The 20724-nt window shown below is 27.7% G+C and overlaps 1 protein-coding gene across 1 annotated transcript; it reads right to left on the bottom strand.

Moving 5' to 3' along the window:
• Positions 1 to 3355: 3355 nt before the first annotated feature.
• LOC111286147 (CASP-like protein XL3) lies at positions 3356 to 8890 on the bottom strand. The gene is made up of 3 exons (XM_022875969.2): positions 8601 to 8890; positions 8322 to 8460; positions 3356 to 3877 (listed from the first exon to the last, which is right to left on the bottom strand). The coding sequence occupies exons 1-3, from the start codon at positions 8753 to 8755 to the stop codon at positions 3623 to 3625; spliced, it is 549 nt and encodes a 182-aa protein (XP_022731704.1). The 5' UTR covers positions 8756 to 8890; the 3' UTR covers positions 3356 to 3622.
• Positions 8891 to 20724: the final 11834 nt, after the last annotated feature.

Here is a 20724-nt window from a genome sequence, read left to right on the forward strand (position 1 = left end):
CACCCTAACCAAAAAGTACTCAAACCTAACCCCAAATAGAGGTGCATCAACATTTGTAGAGCGAGAAAGAGATGGTTTTTGGGCTGTAAGTGGTGTATGACTTATGGTGGTAGTGAATGATGGTGCGAGCCTTCGATTGATTGACAATAGTGAAGAAACGAAAGAAAAAAAAAAGAAAACGTCATATTTTAGTTTGAAACAGATCAGATGATGGAGGGAAGAATTATAACAATTTGAAAGTTTGGGCTTTAACCTTAGATCTATCAGTTTATAGGGATTTTAGGACAAATCTAAGGTTGGATCTATGAAAAAGAGGCTAAAAAGAAGTTTAGGTGAAATTTTAGTAGTGAAAAAGGGTCAAATGATGATGATGGCAGAGAAAAGCACGGCGATGATGCTTGATTTTCATTGAAATCTAGATTTATGATAAAGCATTGACTGTTATGTTTTTTGGGTTACTTTGGAAAAGATTTTTTTTTTTTTTGTAGAGAAGAAATGATGAAATGAGTAAAAAAAATGGCATCTTGTAGTAAAGCTAAAAAAAAAAAAAGCAAGTTACTAGACGAATCTACCTAATTTGCACCTAGCATTAAGCTCGACTTATGACCCATTCGACCCACATACCCAATCAACCAAAGGCTACCCAAACCCACCACTTATTTGGGCTTAATAACTTATATTTTGGGCTATAATATGAAAGGTTTGTTGGGTAAAAATTTCTTTTTTTAAAATTTTTAATTATGTTTGTACATTTTTACATGCATATTGCTGAATCATAAAGAAATGCATGTTTAGGATTTAAAAGTTGTGAATGTTTGTGTTAATGTTATATTTTTATAATTTTTGGTAATGGAATAGTTATCATTATTGTTTTGAAAATAAAAATATAAAACAATATTTTAAAAAAATGATTTTGGAGACCCTGTCTAGATGTTAAAAGGAATTCAAAATTGTGTTTTAAAAAATTAATTCCGTCTAGATATTAGAGAATTAAAGAATCAAAAATTAAAAAAAAAAGTAAGTTTAGTTAAATTAAGTTAAAATTTAAAATATAAAGTAAAAATTTTCACAATTAAATTAAATAACAAATGAAATTTATTTACTTTTAATTTCTAGAAAGGGAATGGTAATAAGTAAATAGGAATAAAATATACATAAAATTGATTAAATTGGTTGTTCTAATTTTTAGTTTTCATTCGCATAGTTTATTTGTTTCATGTTGCATTAATATAAAACTGTTAGGGAAAAAAGAGAATTATAAAAACTGAACTTGTTTTGAAAGTTAGCCTAGATATTGGGAATGATTGAAGAAGTCTAAGTTATTGACAATTTTCATTTTTCTCAAGGATAAAAAAAAATCCCTTGAAACTAGAAAAAACCCTAAAACCCTAAAACTTTAAAACCTTAAAATTTTGAAACCCTAAAACCAAGCCCCAAAATCTTGAAACCTTGAAACCCTAAAACCCTTTCTTTTAAAACCATAAAACCATAAAACGACACCTTAAAAACCATGGACTATGCTACTCCCAAAACCATCACTAAATTCTAAGGATTCATAGAAAAATCATATGAAATAGTCTATTCTCGAATGCCAACTATAGGATGGGATATTTAGAAAATTTTATTTCGTTAGCTTTTCGTACGATTTCTTAACCCTAAATAATGAGATTAAATAAAGAATAGAAATTAAAAAAAAATCTTAAATACAAAAAGTCGCACCTAAACTTTACGTAGAGGTTGGGGATTTTAGGTGGTCTCATTATATTTAATGACTCGATTTCAAAATTCTATCTCATCATCATACATAGCATCCATTGGCATCTATTTATTATTATTTGCACTCATTTCGCATGTTTATGCATTTTAATTATTATTTGCTAACTAATTGTAGCATCAATGGTTTTTTTGCATAAAAAAGTTTTTTTTAATACATTATTTAAAATATAGAATTTAAAAAAAAAGCAAAAATAACACTATGAGAAAAATAATTTTTGGTACTCTACCTAAATGTTGGAGAGTCACAAACAATTATCATCTACAAAAAAATGTTATTTTCATTTTTAAAAAATGTTGTGATAAATCTTAGGCGAAAAGTGTTATTTGTAAATTATGCTTGGACGTTAGAAAATTTTAAGGTAATTCTTTAATCCAAAGATTTTCTTGATATTCTTAAATAAAGATTTTTAATAAAATTATTTTTTTCTTTTTATAAGTAAATAAAATTATTTTTAAATTTTAAATTAAAATTATTTTTATCCAAAATCAAAGATAATACATAATTAATTAATACCGCTTTTGAACAAGCGTTGTTGGTATGCTAATCTTTCTACACGCATAACCAAACTCTCGATTCCAATTTTGTTTTCAAAGACTCAAAAATATCTTTTTCATAAACCTTAAATTCTTTTGTTTTTTCATTTTATTAAAAAGGTAAACTTTTTAGGTAATTAATTACATTTTAAAAAAATTAGTGACAACTCCTTATTTTTTTCGATTTTGAAAATATTTATATCTAGCAATTGAGTCTCCAGACATATATTATGACGCTAAGGTGATTTTATCACTTATGATCTAGAATCACTTTGTTTGGCTAAGAATTATTAATTCTTAGTAATTAAATATCATTGTGTTTGGCATTAAAAATCAAATATTATTTCGTTTGAAAGTATCAAAATAACTATGCACATTATAATAGTTATACAAGTTAATAATTTCAATGTTATTTAAATATAATAATTTATATATAAAATATTAGTAATATTTTATTTACTTCATAATAAATATAATTAAATTATTAAATTAAACATATATTTATTGATAGGAAACTAGTTTTTATAGTATAAATTATGTAAAAAAAAATATTTGAATTAGAAAATAAAACTAATATATTAAAATCAAAAGAATATATTATAAGTAAATTTTTTAAAAACTGAAAAAGTCACACAAAATATTTTTGAACTTATTACAATGAATATTAGTTTGAAAATATAAAAATTATAATTTAAAGTAATTAAAATTAATTTTAAAAAAAATTAATTCACATGTTAAATGAATAATATTGACTATTATAAATTTTACAGCCTAATGATAAATGTTTCTACCCCTTTGGATGGAAATTAAATCATCGTTAAAGACAGTGCTCTAATCACTTCTGATTCAAGATCACTATCATATATGATCACTAAATAGTTACCAAATACAATAATGTAATAATTATGTGTAGATCACTATAATTTTTTGAGTAATCATCTCATACCAAATATTACCTTAAAATATATTAAAAATATTATTTAAAAACTAATAAAAAATAGAAGTAATTGTGTCAATTTCTTAAGCTACTTGTAAAATTAAAAAAAAAAAAAAAAAAAACTCCATTGACAATATATCATATAATTTTTCAAAGTTTAAACTTCAACTTAGTTTTGCAAATCATTGATAATAATTATTAAACAACAAGATAAACATAGAAAATTAATTAATAAAAAGTGTTTCTTCTTCTTCTTCTTCTTCTTCTTCTTCTTTCTTCGTCCTTTTATGTCGGTACTTTTTTCTTTCATAAATAATAATATTCAATTCAAAGTGGCATTGAATATCATTAAATATCAGGGCCAAAATATTTAGCTTAACATTTGGCCTTCAAGAGCAGGAACTTCTTGGGGGAATAAAGCCTGAACAAGTTGAATGCGGAAATGGAAGCGATGAAAAACATTATGAGACTTGCTACACAACCGCAGAGCAGCGAACCTCCGATTTGGAAGCAGAATCTAGTATATTTATTGCACCACTTCAGCCATTGGAAGTTCTCTTCTCCAGTTACAACCAAAAGTGCATGCTCAAAAGCCGCCAAGTTTCCAGCAAACACTACGTAAACTGCTGCCTAGTAAAGCAATTCGAAAGAGAAATGATATGAGCAGCGTTGCTGGGAAAAATACTTCTTTAATCATTAATTAAAACATAAAATCATATCAAACTAATCATGTAGTACACATGATTGTTATTAAATGGTGTTATCTGAAGTTAGTTGAGTTTAGTTCTTTGTTGGTTTGGTAACAAGTATGCTATCACTACCACTTGTATCATACCCGAATTCATTTATTTATATCGTAATTCTATTTAACAAGTTGGATGGTACCAGATATCTATTATCATCCCCAAAAAAAGAATATATTAAGGAATAATAATATTCTCTGCAACTCTTAAACTGTTAAAAAATGTTTAATATGATATCTTAATTAAAAAATATATCTAATCAAATATCTAAACATTGAATCAACCTCTTAGGTAACCTTAGCCCTTAATATGATTAATAAAAAATGCTTATGTGATAGTTAATTAATAAAAATTTTACACATAACTATCACATGACACTCCCATGATTATCATATATAATAAAAATTTTAAAAAATATAAAATTAAAACTTTCAAGAATTAAAATAAAAAATTTAAACATTGTTTGAAGAATTCCAACATAAAAATAAAAAGCTAATTTAAAAAAAATCAATTTTAAACCTTTTACAAATAAAATAAAATAAAATAAAAAGAAATAAAGAAGGGAATCACGGAGAGAGAAGGAAAACGAAGGGGCAGTACTGATGGACATCCGTCAGTCATCCCGAAACAGAACAGGCCCGATCTACCTTGGACCGAGAAGATTGGCACTTGTCTAGCTAGAAACAAGCTAGACCAATGCCAACCCGCCCCAAGTATACTGATTGATACCAGTCCCCCCCCTTTTCCCTTTTCTAGTCCTTCCTCCCTCCAGTTCCCTTCTCTCTCTCTCTTTTAGGTTTTTCTTTTTATATTTTGATTTTAAAAAATCAAATTTTAATTAAAAATAAATTTTTAATAAATTATAAAAATTTTTAAAATTTTCATTTTCATTTTTTTTAAATATATTAATCGTAACAATTACATTATTATCACATGATAATCACATATTATTCACATTTATAATATTTACAAACATGTTAAATTTTTATTAATTGACTGTCACGTCATCAATTTTCTATTAATGATGTTAGATCATATGGTAGATTAATAAATGAATTGGAAGTTGAGATACTTGATAATTAGATGTTTTTAATTTAAATTTCATATTAAATATTTTTAGTCAAAAGTTACAGAGGACATTTTTTTTATATTAAATTATTTGAGTTCCAACAAGGGTGTGCTCGATAAACTACTAAAAATTTTTAATGGTTTAATTTTTTAATGCATTTAATATTTTTTTGACACAATTCAAAGGAATATTTTGTTATTTTCTATAAAGAAGTGTTAAAAATTTTAAACGATTTTTAACAACTTAGGGTATTAAGCTAATATTATTTAATAATTTTTAATTAAATTAATTTTATATTCTTTTTAAATCTTTAAGCTTATATTCTTTTTAAATCTAATAATTTATATCATCGTATCATATAAAATATTATATTTATATTATATTTTAATACGAAAATTACATATCATAGTTCGTATCGATATAAAAATATAAAGTATAATTTTTTTATTTTATTAAACTTATTTATGATTTTTTAAAATTTTAAGTTATGTTATTTTTGTATTTTTTATTTATATCATTTTCATATCGTATTACAATATCATATTTTAAATTATTATATTTTTTTTATTAAAATCATGTATATATATTTATAATAAATGGATAAGCATCTAACCTATTGTGCTTGCTAGTAGTCTAATGATTGGAGTTCATGCTGGCAATACAAGTCCAACAAATTTTGGCTTAAATCGCACCACTTCTTCAAAATTTTAAGTTCACATGTGAGATCAGGTTTCGAGATGACAAAACAATAAGTATTTCATATATTTTGATTTATCTTGATTTGATAAAGACATTTTTTTAAATCAAAGATCAAGTCTGAAAGGAGATAAAATATTTTTAAAAAATTAGAGTTAGGTTGAAGGTGCATTTGAAGGTAGACTCGTTCTAGAAATATACATATATATAATATTATTTATTATTTATTTAATTTTATATATTATTAAAATTAAATTTTAATATTTTAATTTAAAGTATTAATTTAATAAAAATATTATATTTATATATAATTTTATGAAATTTATTTTAAAAAATAATATTTTTATTAATATAATATTAAATTAAAATTATTAATTAATTTTGAACTGAATGACAGAAATTATGCATATATATATATATATCAAATTAAAATTAAATATAAAAAGTAATAATCAAATATCGACTCAAATCAAAATCAAATATAATTTTTAAGTAGGGACGAACAAAACCGACTCAACCCATTCCCATCCCTCACAAAGTCACAATCCCAACTACTAAAATCAACCAAAGCCGCGCATCATAATTGCAATCACCATTGCAATCGAAGCCCATTTCATAAGACCGAGAGCTCATCGGTGTAAATAAGAGCCCACACAAACGTGCTGCACACTTATACCAATGAAATGTCGTGCCCAAGCACAACCGACCCAACAACTTTTTGGGCCTAAACCACGTGATGCTCGAGTTGAATGTAAATCTTCACAATATAATATATTCTACTTCTATTAAATTTAGGCTATTTGGACATGTATAGGATTTCTTCGTTTATTAACAATTAATTTTAAATTAAATATCGATAATTATGTCACTATCCCGTCTATTGGCCCTTCAAGATAATCTTGTTATGCCTTTATACATGTACATGACATACCATAAGCCCATTATCCATTCACATGAAGTTATTATCCACGTGATTACTTTATTATATCTACACATTAACAGATGGAACGAGTTCCATGGAATATGCTAACTCTTTCAAAAGGAAGGAAGATTTTACGCATTTAATAATGTATGGATAAGGCGATGAAAATTAGATGTGAATATTCATTCACGTGTGTTTAGTAGATTTGAAATGCGAAAAAACAAATAAGAGATAGTGAAAAAGTGGGGAAAAATATTTTTAGGTGTATTTGGTAGAAGATAAAAATGAAAGAAAAAAATGATACTTTTTCCCTTATTTACAAAAAAAAAAAAAAAAAAATTCAATTTAGAAAGATAAGGGGAGAAAAAATAGGAGAAGTGTGAGTAAGTGTTATATATTTATTCATTATATTTAGATATAATCTTTTTCATCATATACAAAAAGTATAATGGTAAAATAATATAATTTTTATTTCTTTCATTTTATTTTTCCACTCTATCAAAAAAATGGATGAAAAAAATAATATTTAATCAACTTTTTAATCTTTTCTACTAAATGGGAGTATATTATTTACAGTCATTATAATATATATTTTAAATCATAATTTAAAATTATATGAATCTATCAAATTTTGATATGAAAATTACAAATGCTAAATTCATAAATAATTTTTTATTATAATTAAAATAATTATTAAATTATAATAAAAATAAATTATAAGTGAGATGCAAGTGGGGTCAGATTCGAGTTAATCGATGTTAAAAATGGGGCCAGGACACCAGGTTCAGGAAATAAACCTCATTACTTGCCATTACTAGCTAGGATGATAGCATTAAAGAACATGTCTTTCTAAAACATGCCCTAGTTTATGGGTAATATATTTAAAAATTTTTCATATATTTATTAAATAAATATTTTTAACAAAAATATTAACAAAATTTTTACCGTTAAATAAGTATCGATCAAATTTAAATTATAAATAATATTTTTAATAATTTTTATATATTATTAATTTTTATATTAAATTTTATCAATCTATTAGTTTAAATTTTTTTATTAAAAATTTTATTTACTCATTTTTAATAAAAAAATTCAAAAACTTCACCTATGGAGCTTCATATAAATTTTGTCTCTATTCTTTCTATGTCGAATGAACCAACATATGTGGTTGTGATTTAAAGTACCATTAATGGAATTCAATGCAATAACACGCCATACATGTGATTGATCAAAAGCTTTAGAATACGGTTAATTTCAACAAAGAAAAGATAAATGCATCCAAGCATTTGCTAGGTTGGTTATATCTATCTTGCTCAAAGCATCCGCTTCAAATCTTGCCTCTAAATTTAAAATAACAAGAAAAAAGAAAAAAGAACCGATTGTAGTCCTAATAACACTCTAATTCTTATTTTCATATGATCGTGTTTTTTTGCCCTTGGGGAAGCTGGAAAGCATCAATTTATTTAAATTAAGTTGATATTGTAATTCATAAAGAACTAAAGTTTAATGCATGGTTGTTGCCCCTTCATCAGAGGTTTAGGAGTTGAGGTTCAAATCCTATTGTATAGTTTTCATTTTGCATAACTAATATAAGGTGAGCACCGGAAGCTTAGAATCATAATATATAAGTGTATGGGTAAATACCTGATCCAAAACATAACGAAGCCAAGCTAGATATGTGTAAGATTGCACTGAGATTCCTTTGCAGCAGGCTGAGAATGAATAACAGCTTAGTTGGAGTAGGTTATAAGCAGCAGCCAAAGAAGTGATATACACCAACCCTCTGTCAAAATTAAGAATCAATTAAAAGTTGATCAATCGCATAATTGATCCGAATGAATATATATTTTTTTTACATGCTCGTATTTGCGAAAGTCTACTAGTAACACATAGATAAATGGATGGATAAATGATAAATCTTACACAAGAGCACGCAAATTCTTGAAGGAAGCTTTCTTTTCTATATAGAAGATGACCTTCGTTTGAGAGTCGAAGGCAACTAAACAAACCGTCAAAACCAATATCAATACTGCACAAAGCCTAAGGATGGCTTCGATTTTCTGGATGCCCAATTCCATCCTTATCAAGTTGAATCAAATTCTCTAAATTTATGCCCCTCTATATGTAAACTATCATGCAAATTGCAATGTGAGTAATGGGAGAAAGGAAAAGTTCTGGTGTAGGAACAGTCTACGGTGATATATATAAATTGAGTGCTAGCTAGAAAGAGAGATCAGAATCCTATTCAAGGATTCATGCTTTGGAAATAAAATTCTCAACTTCCTTATCGTGAGCTTTCATATCCATTCATTAAATCATATAATTGACGTACCAGCCACTGAATAATGAATATGACTCTTGACAATTAATTTGTATTATTTATCTTATGCAATGGAAAGCTTAATTCCCCCGCGAACGTCCTGCTTAACGATTTGGGCAACCCATGGTCCCATTCATAGCTGATGTATTTGTTCCCTGGATGCGATGTCACTTAAATGGGATGAAACTAAATGAAGAAAACCCTACTCAATCTGAATTGTTATTAAGATCAACAGTTGACTTCATAGTTATCAGTTATCAGAATAATGATTATAAGTAAATTTGAAGTTCATATAATTAATTTTAATAAAAGATATTTAATAAATTTGAAATTTAAATTTTTATATTTATATTTATTTTTTATTTTTAAGTATAAAAAATTAATGACTATAAATATTATAATAAAATTATAAATTATATATACTAAATAACTATTTTGAATAATTTATAAATAACAATCTATTATATGATAATTAGAAATATATATTATATTTAAAATTTTTAAAAAGTTGTGACGTTTAAATTCTTTTAATATATTTTTACTTTTAACTCTTTTCAAAAAAAAAAAAAAAAACCAAAAATTAATAAACCAATCCTTATTAGCATGAAATTTTAGTTGGTTAGGATTTAAAAATCTTTTTGGAAAAACCCATATGCAGCCTAATCGAGCTAAAAAAATCAGGGTCACCAATATTTTAATGAATTTGGAAACTGAACGTCTTTATCTTTGGGGCCAAAAAAGTTACAAATATGAATCCACTGGAACAGGTGAATTAGGTCAGTTGACATGGCCATTGGGTGGTTCGGAATAATTATGGTTCAACTATATAATTATTAAGTTCTTAAAAAAAATCTTATACACCACATTTTGGCCTTTTTTTTCTTATTATAATAAAAAATACGGTATACATTTAATAATAAATAAGAAATTGGTAAATTAACATAATCTTCACGCATCAATTTCGTCTTGTTTGTGGATGAGTTTAAATCTCTGTGGATAGTGTATAGAGTATAATTTTTTTTTCTAATTTTTGGAAAAAAGTTACCTAAGCCCTAAAAGCCTAAACATATATAAATGATACCATTTGAAGTCTTTTATTAAATGGCCCTTGAGGTTCGTTGGAACATCCAACTGCATCAATAAACATAGCCGTTGCCATTATGCTTCCGAAATTCAAAGTAGCCTAGTCCAGCGATGGTGCCCTTTCAATTTACTAGCTTTCCAGTGGGGACACAGCTGCAGTACAAGTCAAACTCGATCCATGACTCCAAACTAAGACGTAGACGTGATATGAAATGATGATGTGATATAAAAATAATATAAAAAATATTTATTTTATTTATTTTTATTAATATAAATTTTAATATGATATAATTGATATTTTTTAATATTGATACATTTAAATATATGTAAGATATGAAAAATATATTTAGATAAAATTTATCATATAAATATATATTTAACATGTAACAGAACATAATGTTTAATTTAATCTTATTTTATAATTATATATTTAATATGTTTAACATGTTTAACATATTTTTATATTTATTTTAATTTAATATAAAAATTTTTTAAATTTTTTTATCTTTAATTATAATACTTAATTATTATTCAATGCCATATAAAGATTATTTTAAATATTTAATTATGATACTTATTTAATAATTATTATAAAATTATTTTTTATATTAATAATATAAATACAATATAAATATTAATACTAATCCTATACATTATTATTTTATTCTTTAATCTTTAGTAATTTATCATTTGATACTAAAAACTAATATAATTATGTAATACATATTAAATTTTAAATCTATATATTAAATACATATTAAATAAGTATCAAATTTTTTTATTCCTTTTAATATGCAAGTATTTTTATATTATTAATATATGAAACTTATTAAGTTGTAAATGATGAATAATTTATAATTATTTATTATTTTAATTTTATTTGTATATATTTACATATTAAATAAGTATCAAATTTTTTTATTCCTTTTAATATGCAAGTATTTTTATATTATTAATATATGAAACTTATTAAGTTGTAAATGATGAATAATTTATAATTATTTATTATTTTAATCTTATTTATATATATTTATGTTAATCATGTCTATTTGTGTCTATTCGAATTGATCAAATTTATTCGTGTATATATATGTTATTCATATCCATGTGATGTTAAAACGGATTAATTATAATATATTAATCATATTTTATAACGTGTAATATATATAATAAACATATCATATACGTATTTAATATTTAAATATATTTTATAATTCGTGTCATATTTATATTTTAATAATTTATATCATTACGTATTAAACACGACACGAAATACCACATGAAAATACATATTGTCATATGTATTAAATATAGTAGCTATTTTTTATTTAAAATCCAAAAAAAAAAAAGCATATATCAATGTGCTATGTACAGAAATAAGAGAGATTAAGTTAAAACAAATTAATTTTGTTGGCTTATAGTTCAATTTCTTTAAAAAAAAATAAAAAGCTTTGCACAGTGTCAGCATTAATCGAAATAACAAAAGAAAAACGAGCTCCCACAGCAGCAACATCAGTTGAAAAATATCATTTGGAGTCCTCTTTTGAGCTGAATATTTTCGTGAATTCCTTTCTTGCCTAGCATAAAAGATAGCAACTACCGTCCGTATAACCTCAGCTTCGAGATTTTTCCCATAGAAGGTTGATATCGCGCAACTAAGATCAGAATCCCAGTTGGTGCAAAATCTAGTAATAAACGAAGCTGCTTAGAAAAAACACAATAAAAACAAAAACAAATTATCTTTGAACTCATCTACAGCTTGGCACAAGAGAATTTGTGGATTGGACATTTAAATTCCCAGGGTTTCATGACCCTTACGTATATAAAAAAACCAGAGCATATAAATCATCAATTTTCTGGATACTTTGCTAGAAAGAATGAACAAAGAGCACCAAAAATTTTGAAAGCTGAAAAGTACAAATTGGATTAATTGTAGAAGTCCATCATCAGAGAAACTTTTGGAAGACCAGCTATTAATCCTTTTGGCCAATTTCTGGATCAGATTATCACAAAGCGTTGCATTAAGGCTTCCAGGCACCAGTGGCACAAAGGTACCTAACAGGCAAGATACCAAGTTTAAAGCCAATATATATGCTGGTGATTATCAGAAAGAACAAGAAGATCCACATTGGCTGAGAAAATATTAGACTTAACACTATTTAGCTCAAGGCCAGACATGGTATACAGTGGTTGCGAAATAGCAGAAACACCCAGGATAGTCTCCTTGGTTCCGTTAGTAAAAACCATAAGGTCATCAGCAAAACATAAATGAGTCAAAGCCACCCGTTTGCAGTTAGGATGATAACCCAATTTCTTCTTCACTACTCCATTCAAAAGAAAAGATAAAATATCCATGACAATAACAAAAAGGTGACGAGAGAGGGTCTCCTTGTCTGACACCTTTCTGGCCGGATAAGTAACCAAACAATCTGCCATTACAAACAACATAAAATTTTGTAGTGACAAACTTTAAGCCAATCAAGAATTTAGAAGGGAAATCTTTCGCAATCAAAGTATTAAAAAGAAAAGTTTAATTCACAGAGTTAAAGGCCCTTTTCAAGTAAATTTTCAGTGTCATCCTCGAAGAGACACGCTTTCTATGGTACCCTTCACCAGCTCTGAAGCAAGAAGAATATTGTCAGCTGTACTTGTACCCTCAGAAAAAGCACTCTGGTTAGCACTAATAAAGGAGAAGAGACACTGCTTCAATCTGTTGGCAAGGATTTTAGCGATGCACTTGTAAACAATATTACAATATGAGATAGGCCTAAAATCACTCAAATGAGAAGGATTGGAAATTTTAGGAATAAGAGTAATAGTAGTAGAATATGTAGATTGAATCACATTCCCAGTTCTGAAAAAACACATGACTGGCCGAATGAAATCTTCACCCAGAATGCTCCATTTACTTATAAAAAAATGGATAGTATAACCACCAGGTCCTGGTGCTCTGTCATTCTTCATAGCAAAAAGAGTGGGCTTTATTTCGTCGGGGGTAACATTACCCTCTAAAATTCCCTTATGGTCATCTCTTATGCTTTTATGTAACAACTGTTTGAGATCTTCAACTGTGCTACCACACACAGCAGGATCAGTGCTCCCAAAAGTCTAATGTAGAAATGCAGTGCCTCTCATTGAATATCCTCAAAAGAATAAAGCTTCTGCCCTTGAAAGCCATGTAAGAATTTAGTAGTGTTATAAGCTCTCCTAGCAGTAGTGACTTTGTGGAAATAATCAGTGCTGCAGTCTCCGAAATTGAGCCATTATATCCTGGATTTTTACTTGTAAAAAGATTATTTAGCTGCTGATAATGCAATGTATTCTAAAGCTAGGGTTCTTTCCTTGTCTAGCAAAACAGAACCTTGAACTCCTTCCAAAACAGAAGATTGAACATCCTGCAACTCCATTTTTTTCTCAAGAACCCCTTTTAAGATATGACTAAAGGAACTAAGGAAGCTCTATTAAGCTTCTTTAATTGAAGCTTAAAGAGCATTAGCTTTCTGAGCAACCTAAGTAAAGGATTACCCGAGATTTGTTCAGCCTAAACTTTCTCAACCAGTCTTTGAAAATCAGTATGATGTACCCAAAAATTAAAAATTTTAAAAGGCTTAGGAGGTGAATGGGCTGGTACTTGCGAAGTAATCAAAATTGCACAATGATCATAAAATACCTAGCAACAAGAACTGAACATCTGAATAAGGGAAAGAAGTGAGCCAAGCAGCATTTACAAGAGCTCTATCCAATTTCCTTGCTAAATATCCAACAGGTCTGTTGAATGAGAATGATCAATTAAAGCAGCATTTCTTATGCAATCATTAAAATCAACCATATCAAAAGTAACCACTTGATATCCATCATAATCCGAAATTTTTGATGGGGATCTAATAACATTGAAATCTCCTGCATGAATCTAAGGAGAATCAGAAATTATCCTAGACAAAAAGTCAATGTGTCACCGTAAACACCGTCTCTCTTGTTCAGTATTCCTTCCATAAAAGAGACTAAAATAAAAGGACTTAAAGTCAAAATATTAAGGTAATCACTTGATCATTTGAAGAGATATGATTGACTGATAAATTGTCCAAACAAAGCACCCAAATTCTACCATTAACAGAATATTGCTAAGAAACTTCCAACTATCAAATTTCTTTGATGATACCAATTTTTATGCTGTTTGACTCTAGTTTCAACAAGACAAACCAACTCCACTTTATTCTGCCGGGCTAAAGAATGAACATCTTTCTGTTTTAGAGGATCATTAAAACCCCTAGTGTTTCAAAGTAAAATTTTCATTTAAGAGAAGAGGAGATAGAACCACAAGTACCTTCCCTGTTTGGAGAAATATTCACCCTAAGTTTACCCTTACACTTCCTCTTATTGGGAGCAAGCTTTTGCACTCCGTGAATAACCCCTACAGCATCAGCTCTAGAGTTCTTAGGAGAAGTAATGTCATTGTCTATATCCTTCTTAAAATTTCCAGTTGAGATCTCTGTAGAAACTAGAACAAAAGCTTGCTTCCCGGTATTTCTCGTATTTATATGAGGAGAATATTGAATATCAATTATGGTGTCATACATATTTGCTGTTTGAATAGCCTCTGGGATTTTTCCAACAACAGCGGATTATTTCTCATTTACACCCGAGTCATTATCAGCTTGAACCACAACTGGACTGGACTCAACTTCAACGTTTATCATTTTCTTACCAGCGACTTGTCGGCCAACCGTCATCAGGTTCCTTGTCATTTCGCTTGGGGACCCAGACAGCCTTACTTAGGAGCAACGTACTTAGTGCAACTTTTTGTAGAATGACCAAACATCCTGCAGATTTGGCATTTCTGAGGGCGCCAAGGTATAGGATGTTCCTTTCCTAAATCCACATCGATCGTACTAGGAGTCTCTTTGTCAAAATTCAGTACAATACATACTTTAGCAAACTCGAGATGTCTTTGCTGGGCAGTAGCTCTATCCAAACAGCACTAGCCACATAGCTAATCCTGCGTTGTGAATAAAGCTCCAAAGGAATATTCCATAAGTTATAATCGAGAGAAATTCATACCAAGTTCCCATCTTCCCATGATAATCGGTTTCTGATCAATGTGCCAAGGTCAAAGATTTAAATTGCAATATGATTGTATTTATCGTGATTGTGAATATAATAAAAGTTATCATGATTATTATAATTAATGTGATCATGATTTTTTTTTATTTTGTATAACTTATCATAAATATATAAATTATAATTATAAATATACAATATTTTTATTTAAAAATTTTTAAAATAATTTATAATACATCATATCTTTTATTTATTTGATTAAAGTTTGCTTGAAATTTTTTTAAGATTATAATAAAATGACATTAAATAAACAATAAAATTTTCTTCATAAAAAATATGTTTGTCGTAAGTGAACACCTAGTATGAAATTAATAAAAATTCCCTTTAAATTAAAAAATTCTCTCAAAATTAAAAAAAAATTACTCTAAAATAAAAACATTTTCCAATCCATTCTAATTAAATCGAAATTCCCCTCAACCTATAATAAAATCCACCATGGCCCCACTAGACACTTTAGTCCCCACCCAACCACACGTTTCACCCTTCCTTCTTTTTCCCCTCAGCCTTTCGCAACATCAATTTTTTCCTCCTCACTTTTCTTCTCTTTTCTCTGTTGTTTCTTTCATCTCTTATCAGACCCAAACAAATAAAAACCCTAATCCACAAATTCAAATCAAGACATGATTGAAACTTTTCGCCCTAAAAAACAGTTCGACCCTTACGCTCAGGCACCCAATGACTTGCTAGCAGCCCACCAGCTCCTGCCTTCCAGCTACAAAGTAATGAAAAGGATGGTTAGACAATCGATTCAAGGATGAAACAGAGCCAATAAAAGAATTGATAATTTTAATTTGCTTACCTTCAAAATTCAAATCAATTATTTTTTGTGTTAGCTTGATATTAATGATTTGAGGCTAAAATTTTGAATTTGGGTGTGTAAATTGAGTTAGTGTTTTTTTTTTTTTTTACTAGCTTTTGAGTTTCTCTTGGGTTAATTTTGAATAATAGAAAAAAAAAATTCCTGACATGTTTGGATTGAAAACGTTATTCAACCGTGATGCCCTGTTACGATTGAGATTGAAATTCTCTCCCGCCTTTTCCTCGATAGTGGTTGCAGACGATGACTTTATAGCGAAATAGCGGCCGCTATATTATTACCCCACTGCTATTTGAAACATGGCCAAGGTCCAAAACCTAGAATCCATTCACAAGTCTCATTTGATAGAAAACTAAGTAGGAAAATATCATTCCTAATAGGCTTAACCTCAAATTTTCCAACCTTTTCGCCAAATTAAAATTCTAGCTTTTATCATTGACTAAAGTTAAGAGGTTTCGCCCAAAACTAGATGAGAAAACTTTTACTCTAAGAATTTATGCCTTCATCGATGACATTTTGTGGAGTCTTAACATATATTTTTTAATTCCTTTAACAAGAGGAGGTAATAAATCCAAGGTAGCAATTGAATGTTTGTTGCTAGATTATGATAAAATATAATAAGATAATATTATGAATAGGATTAGATTAAAGAATGTTATTTTATCTTATATTTGATATATACAAGGATTACGATAAAATAATTTATTTATTGATCAAAATTACCCTTCTTTATAGTTTATATAATTTAAATTATTGATATAATTTTTAAAAATATAATAAAACATGTAAGTTTAATCTCATTGATTAAAAATAACCATTTTCAACTTGGGATAATTAAATCATTTTATATTAAAAAGATGCTTAATCTTTTTTACAATCTTCCCTCTTTCTTTAAATACAAACGAAGATGATTATCATACTATTAATTCTTTTAAAAATATCATTATTCCCCTTAGTAATTTGATATATCAACATGTATCAAAGCATTTTTAACAATAGCTTGCATAATAGCTTTCTTGCATACAAAACCACCAAATTCAAGAGCTGTCAAGGCTTAAGAGAGAAGGTCTTGAATAGTGTTTTGAGAGATAGATTGGGCGGTGCAATCAAATTTGTTTAACATATCATCAAAAGAATGCACCCGAGAAGATTTAGTCAAAGAATAATTTCTAGATGCTGATTGGACAATAAAAGAATCTGGCCTTTTTGACATAGCTAGTAGAAAAATGGTCTAAATCATAAGAGAATTGATTAATGAGGCTGTCTAAACTTCAACAATTTTCAACGTCTATCATCATCATTATCCAAAAACCACTGCATAATGGTCAATTAGAACCTTAAACCACCATAGCCTCTACTCAACCTCCATCAAAATAAACCACTATTGTGAATCATCCTACCATCACTAAACCTAAGCCACCATCATCATTGTCATTCCATTTTTCAAAATCTCACAGCAACTAAGTTTCAACCAAAACCAAAAAGATTTTTTAACTCGAAAAGGGAGAGTGCAATGGGAGGTTCGGGTAGGAGATTTCTTTAAAAAGGGAAGGGGTTTTGTCTAAGAGTATATCAGTTAAGGTAAGAAAGGAAGGGAATTAATATTAGTTGAAACAAATTAATAGTCCAAGTATGGCCATAAATAAATGATACACCAGTATTCACAAGTTATTCTTGTTTAGCTTGGATAAAATTTAAATTTGGCTCAATTATTGTTAAGTTGAACTCGAGCTCAAGCAGCTTAACTTATCAAGCCAGTAGAATTTGAGCATCCTAATGCTCGACTTAAAAGCTCACAATTTTAATCGAACTGTTATACTTTGATATATATATTTATTATTTTAATTCAAAAGTATTATTTTACTTATATATATATTGATTTCAGTTGAATTCGAATACAAATAATTAAGCTTAAAGTCGAGTATGGGAATCAAACTCTTTTTTTTTTTATTCAGTAAACAAGCCAACCGAGCAAATTCAAATAGTTTAATTTTTATCTTGAGTTAAACTCGAATTAAAAAATTAAAACTCAATTGAGTTTGAATCGAGTTTTGAATTAAATTTGAACTTTTCGCTGTATCAATTCAATTCGACTTGATTACATCCTAATCTCAATAGATTTTGTAACCATATGGTTTGCTCTTGGTTTGTAGAATAATAGATTACGTATATTGCAAACTGCCACATGTGAAAATTGTGGAAATATGGATGTTAATTTTTGCATCTATATGTTATGTGGAAATTATGTGGTATACACGGCTGACACCTCTTTCATCTCTCTTTCCTTTCTTCCTAGTTTCAATTAGCCTTTATCAAGTCTATTTTAGCAACCCTTACTCCCAGCCTTAATCACTATAATCCCATCCTTCAATCTTCTTGAGCAACCCATACTCTTAGCCTTCATCACTACAAACCCCAACAATTTGACCAGAGATGGTGTAAGGTGATCAGGGTTTGTTACTGCTGAGGTTCAACCTCAAAGCCTTTACCCTTGCCCAATGTTTCAAAGAGCAATGGTGTAGCAATAAAATAGTCACTATTTGTGGTAACGCCACCATGTGCAATTATTATTATGAAAAAAGCACGAGAAAATTTCAATCTCAATCATAGCGATACATTGTGACCTTTCTAAAACCACATAACAGAGAATAACGAGAATAATGATCCATTATTCTCATTATTCCGTTTTCAATCCAAATATGTTAAAAAATTTATTTATTTTTATTATTCAAAATTAACTCAAAACCCAAAAGCTAAAAAGGAAAAACTTTAATTCAATTCAAATACCCAAATTTAGAATTTCAGCCTCAATTATCAACATCAAGCAACAGAACAAAAAAATTTATTTGAAATTTGATTTAATTTTGAAGGTAAAACAACTTAAAATTATCATTTTTTTTGTTGCTTTTGTTTCTCTTGAACATTTCACTCTTGAATCGACTGACCATCTATTTCAAAGCTCTAAAGTTAAAAAGGTGGTGGCTGGTAGGCTATTTGGCTTGCTAGCCGCTGGGTGCTTGGCTTAGGGTCGAACTGCTGTTCAGGGGAGGGGAGACGCTTCAACTTTGTGTCAACTTGAATTTGTTTATTAAGGGGTTAGGGCCTGAAAAGATATGCAAGACAGGACAATATAAATGAGAGAATAGAAGTGAAAAGGGAGTAGAAAAGTGAGAAGAGAGAAAAAAGTTGACGTTTTGAAAGACTGAAGGGCTAGGTGATGTAGAGTACAAAAGGGATGGCTGAAACATGTGATCGGGTGGGGACTAAAAGATCTAGTGGGGCCGGGGGGATTTATTGTTTTATTATGAAATTTTTATTCAAGGGAATTTTGATTTAACTAGAACGAATTGAAAATTTTATTGTTTTAGGGTCAAAATTTTTTTTAATTTGGAGTGAATTTTTTAATTTAAAAGGAATTTTTATTAATTTCATACTAAATGTTCACTAACGACAAACATATTTTTGATGAAGCAAAATTTATTGTTCATTTTATGTAATTTTATTATAATCTTAAAAAAATTATGAGCAATTTTTATCAAGTAAATAAAAGAAATGATGTATCATAAATTATTTTAAAAATTTTAAAATAAGAATTTTTATGTTTATAATTATAATAATATATTTATAATAAGTTGTGTAAAATTAAAAAAAAATTATGATGGGGATGATTGTAATAATTGTGATAAATTTTATTATATTAGTAATCGTAATAAATATAACACAACAAAAAATACAATCATAATCGTAATTTAAATCCTTTGTCTCTGTCATGTCCTGTTTCGTGCTGCATTTTATTTTGTTTATTTTTTGTTTATACCTTTTACCTTACCTTGCGATTTGGGTCATTCTTTGTTTAGAACGAAGCATGGATAGTGTTGGGATTTTCTTCTCTTTGCTATATTTTCTATTAGCTCTTGACATTAGTGTTTATGTGCATGAGGAATCAGCTAAGATGAAATTAATTGAGATCTTACATTTCAATTTTCCACCTTTCGTTTCTTAGAATTGATTATTAACCCTAGATAAAATTCGATGGATTTATGAGTGAGAAGATTTTTGTTTAGCAAAGATGGCTACAAAAGGCTATATTAACTATAAATTTACAACTCGATCATGAACTAATGATTAAATTATGCTAAAGGTCTTTTTATAATGTCAAAATTAGAAATTTAGTCCATGTATTACAAAAGGCTACATTAAACGTAAACTTACAACTTGATCATGAAATAATGATCAAATTATCCTAAAGGTCTTTGTACTATGTCAAATTAGAAATTTAGTACACATGTTATAATGCATATAAAGTTAATCATATTATTTTAGTTTAATAATTTTAGTGTAATCATTAAATTTTATTAAATTTTTATCGTTAAAAATATTCACATAATCGTTGATTTGAAGAAATGGGCATGACTTTGTTAACATGGTAACTTGCATAGATGAAATCATTGGCTAAATTATGCAAATGGTTTTGTACTCGTACAAAATTTAAAGTTTGATCTCTCTAATATAATTTACAAAAATATCATTCTCCTATAAGTTAAATTTCACAATATTGGTCTAATTACTAAAATGTCATTTTTTTTACTTTTTTAAAAATAGATTTTACTTTTTTAAAAAAATTAATATTTCAAAATTTTAAAGAATTTTCATATTTATAAAAAATTATATTTAATATTTTTAAAAATTTTAATTTTTTAAAATCATAT

This window comes from Durio zibethinus, chromosome 6 (assembly GCF_047325235.1).
Source record: "Durio zibethinus cultivar Kanyao isolate XHJ-2024 chromosome 6, ASM4732523v1, whole genome shotgun sequence".
Taxonomy (NCBI): Eukaryota; Viridiplantae; Streptophyta; class Magnoliopsida; order Malvales; family Malvaceae; genus Durio; species Durio zibethinus.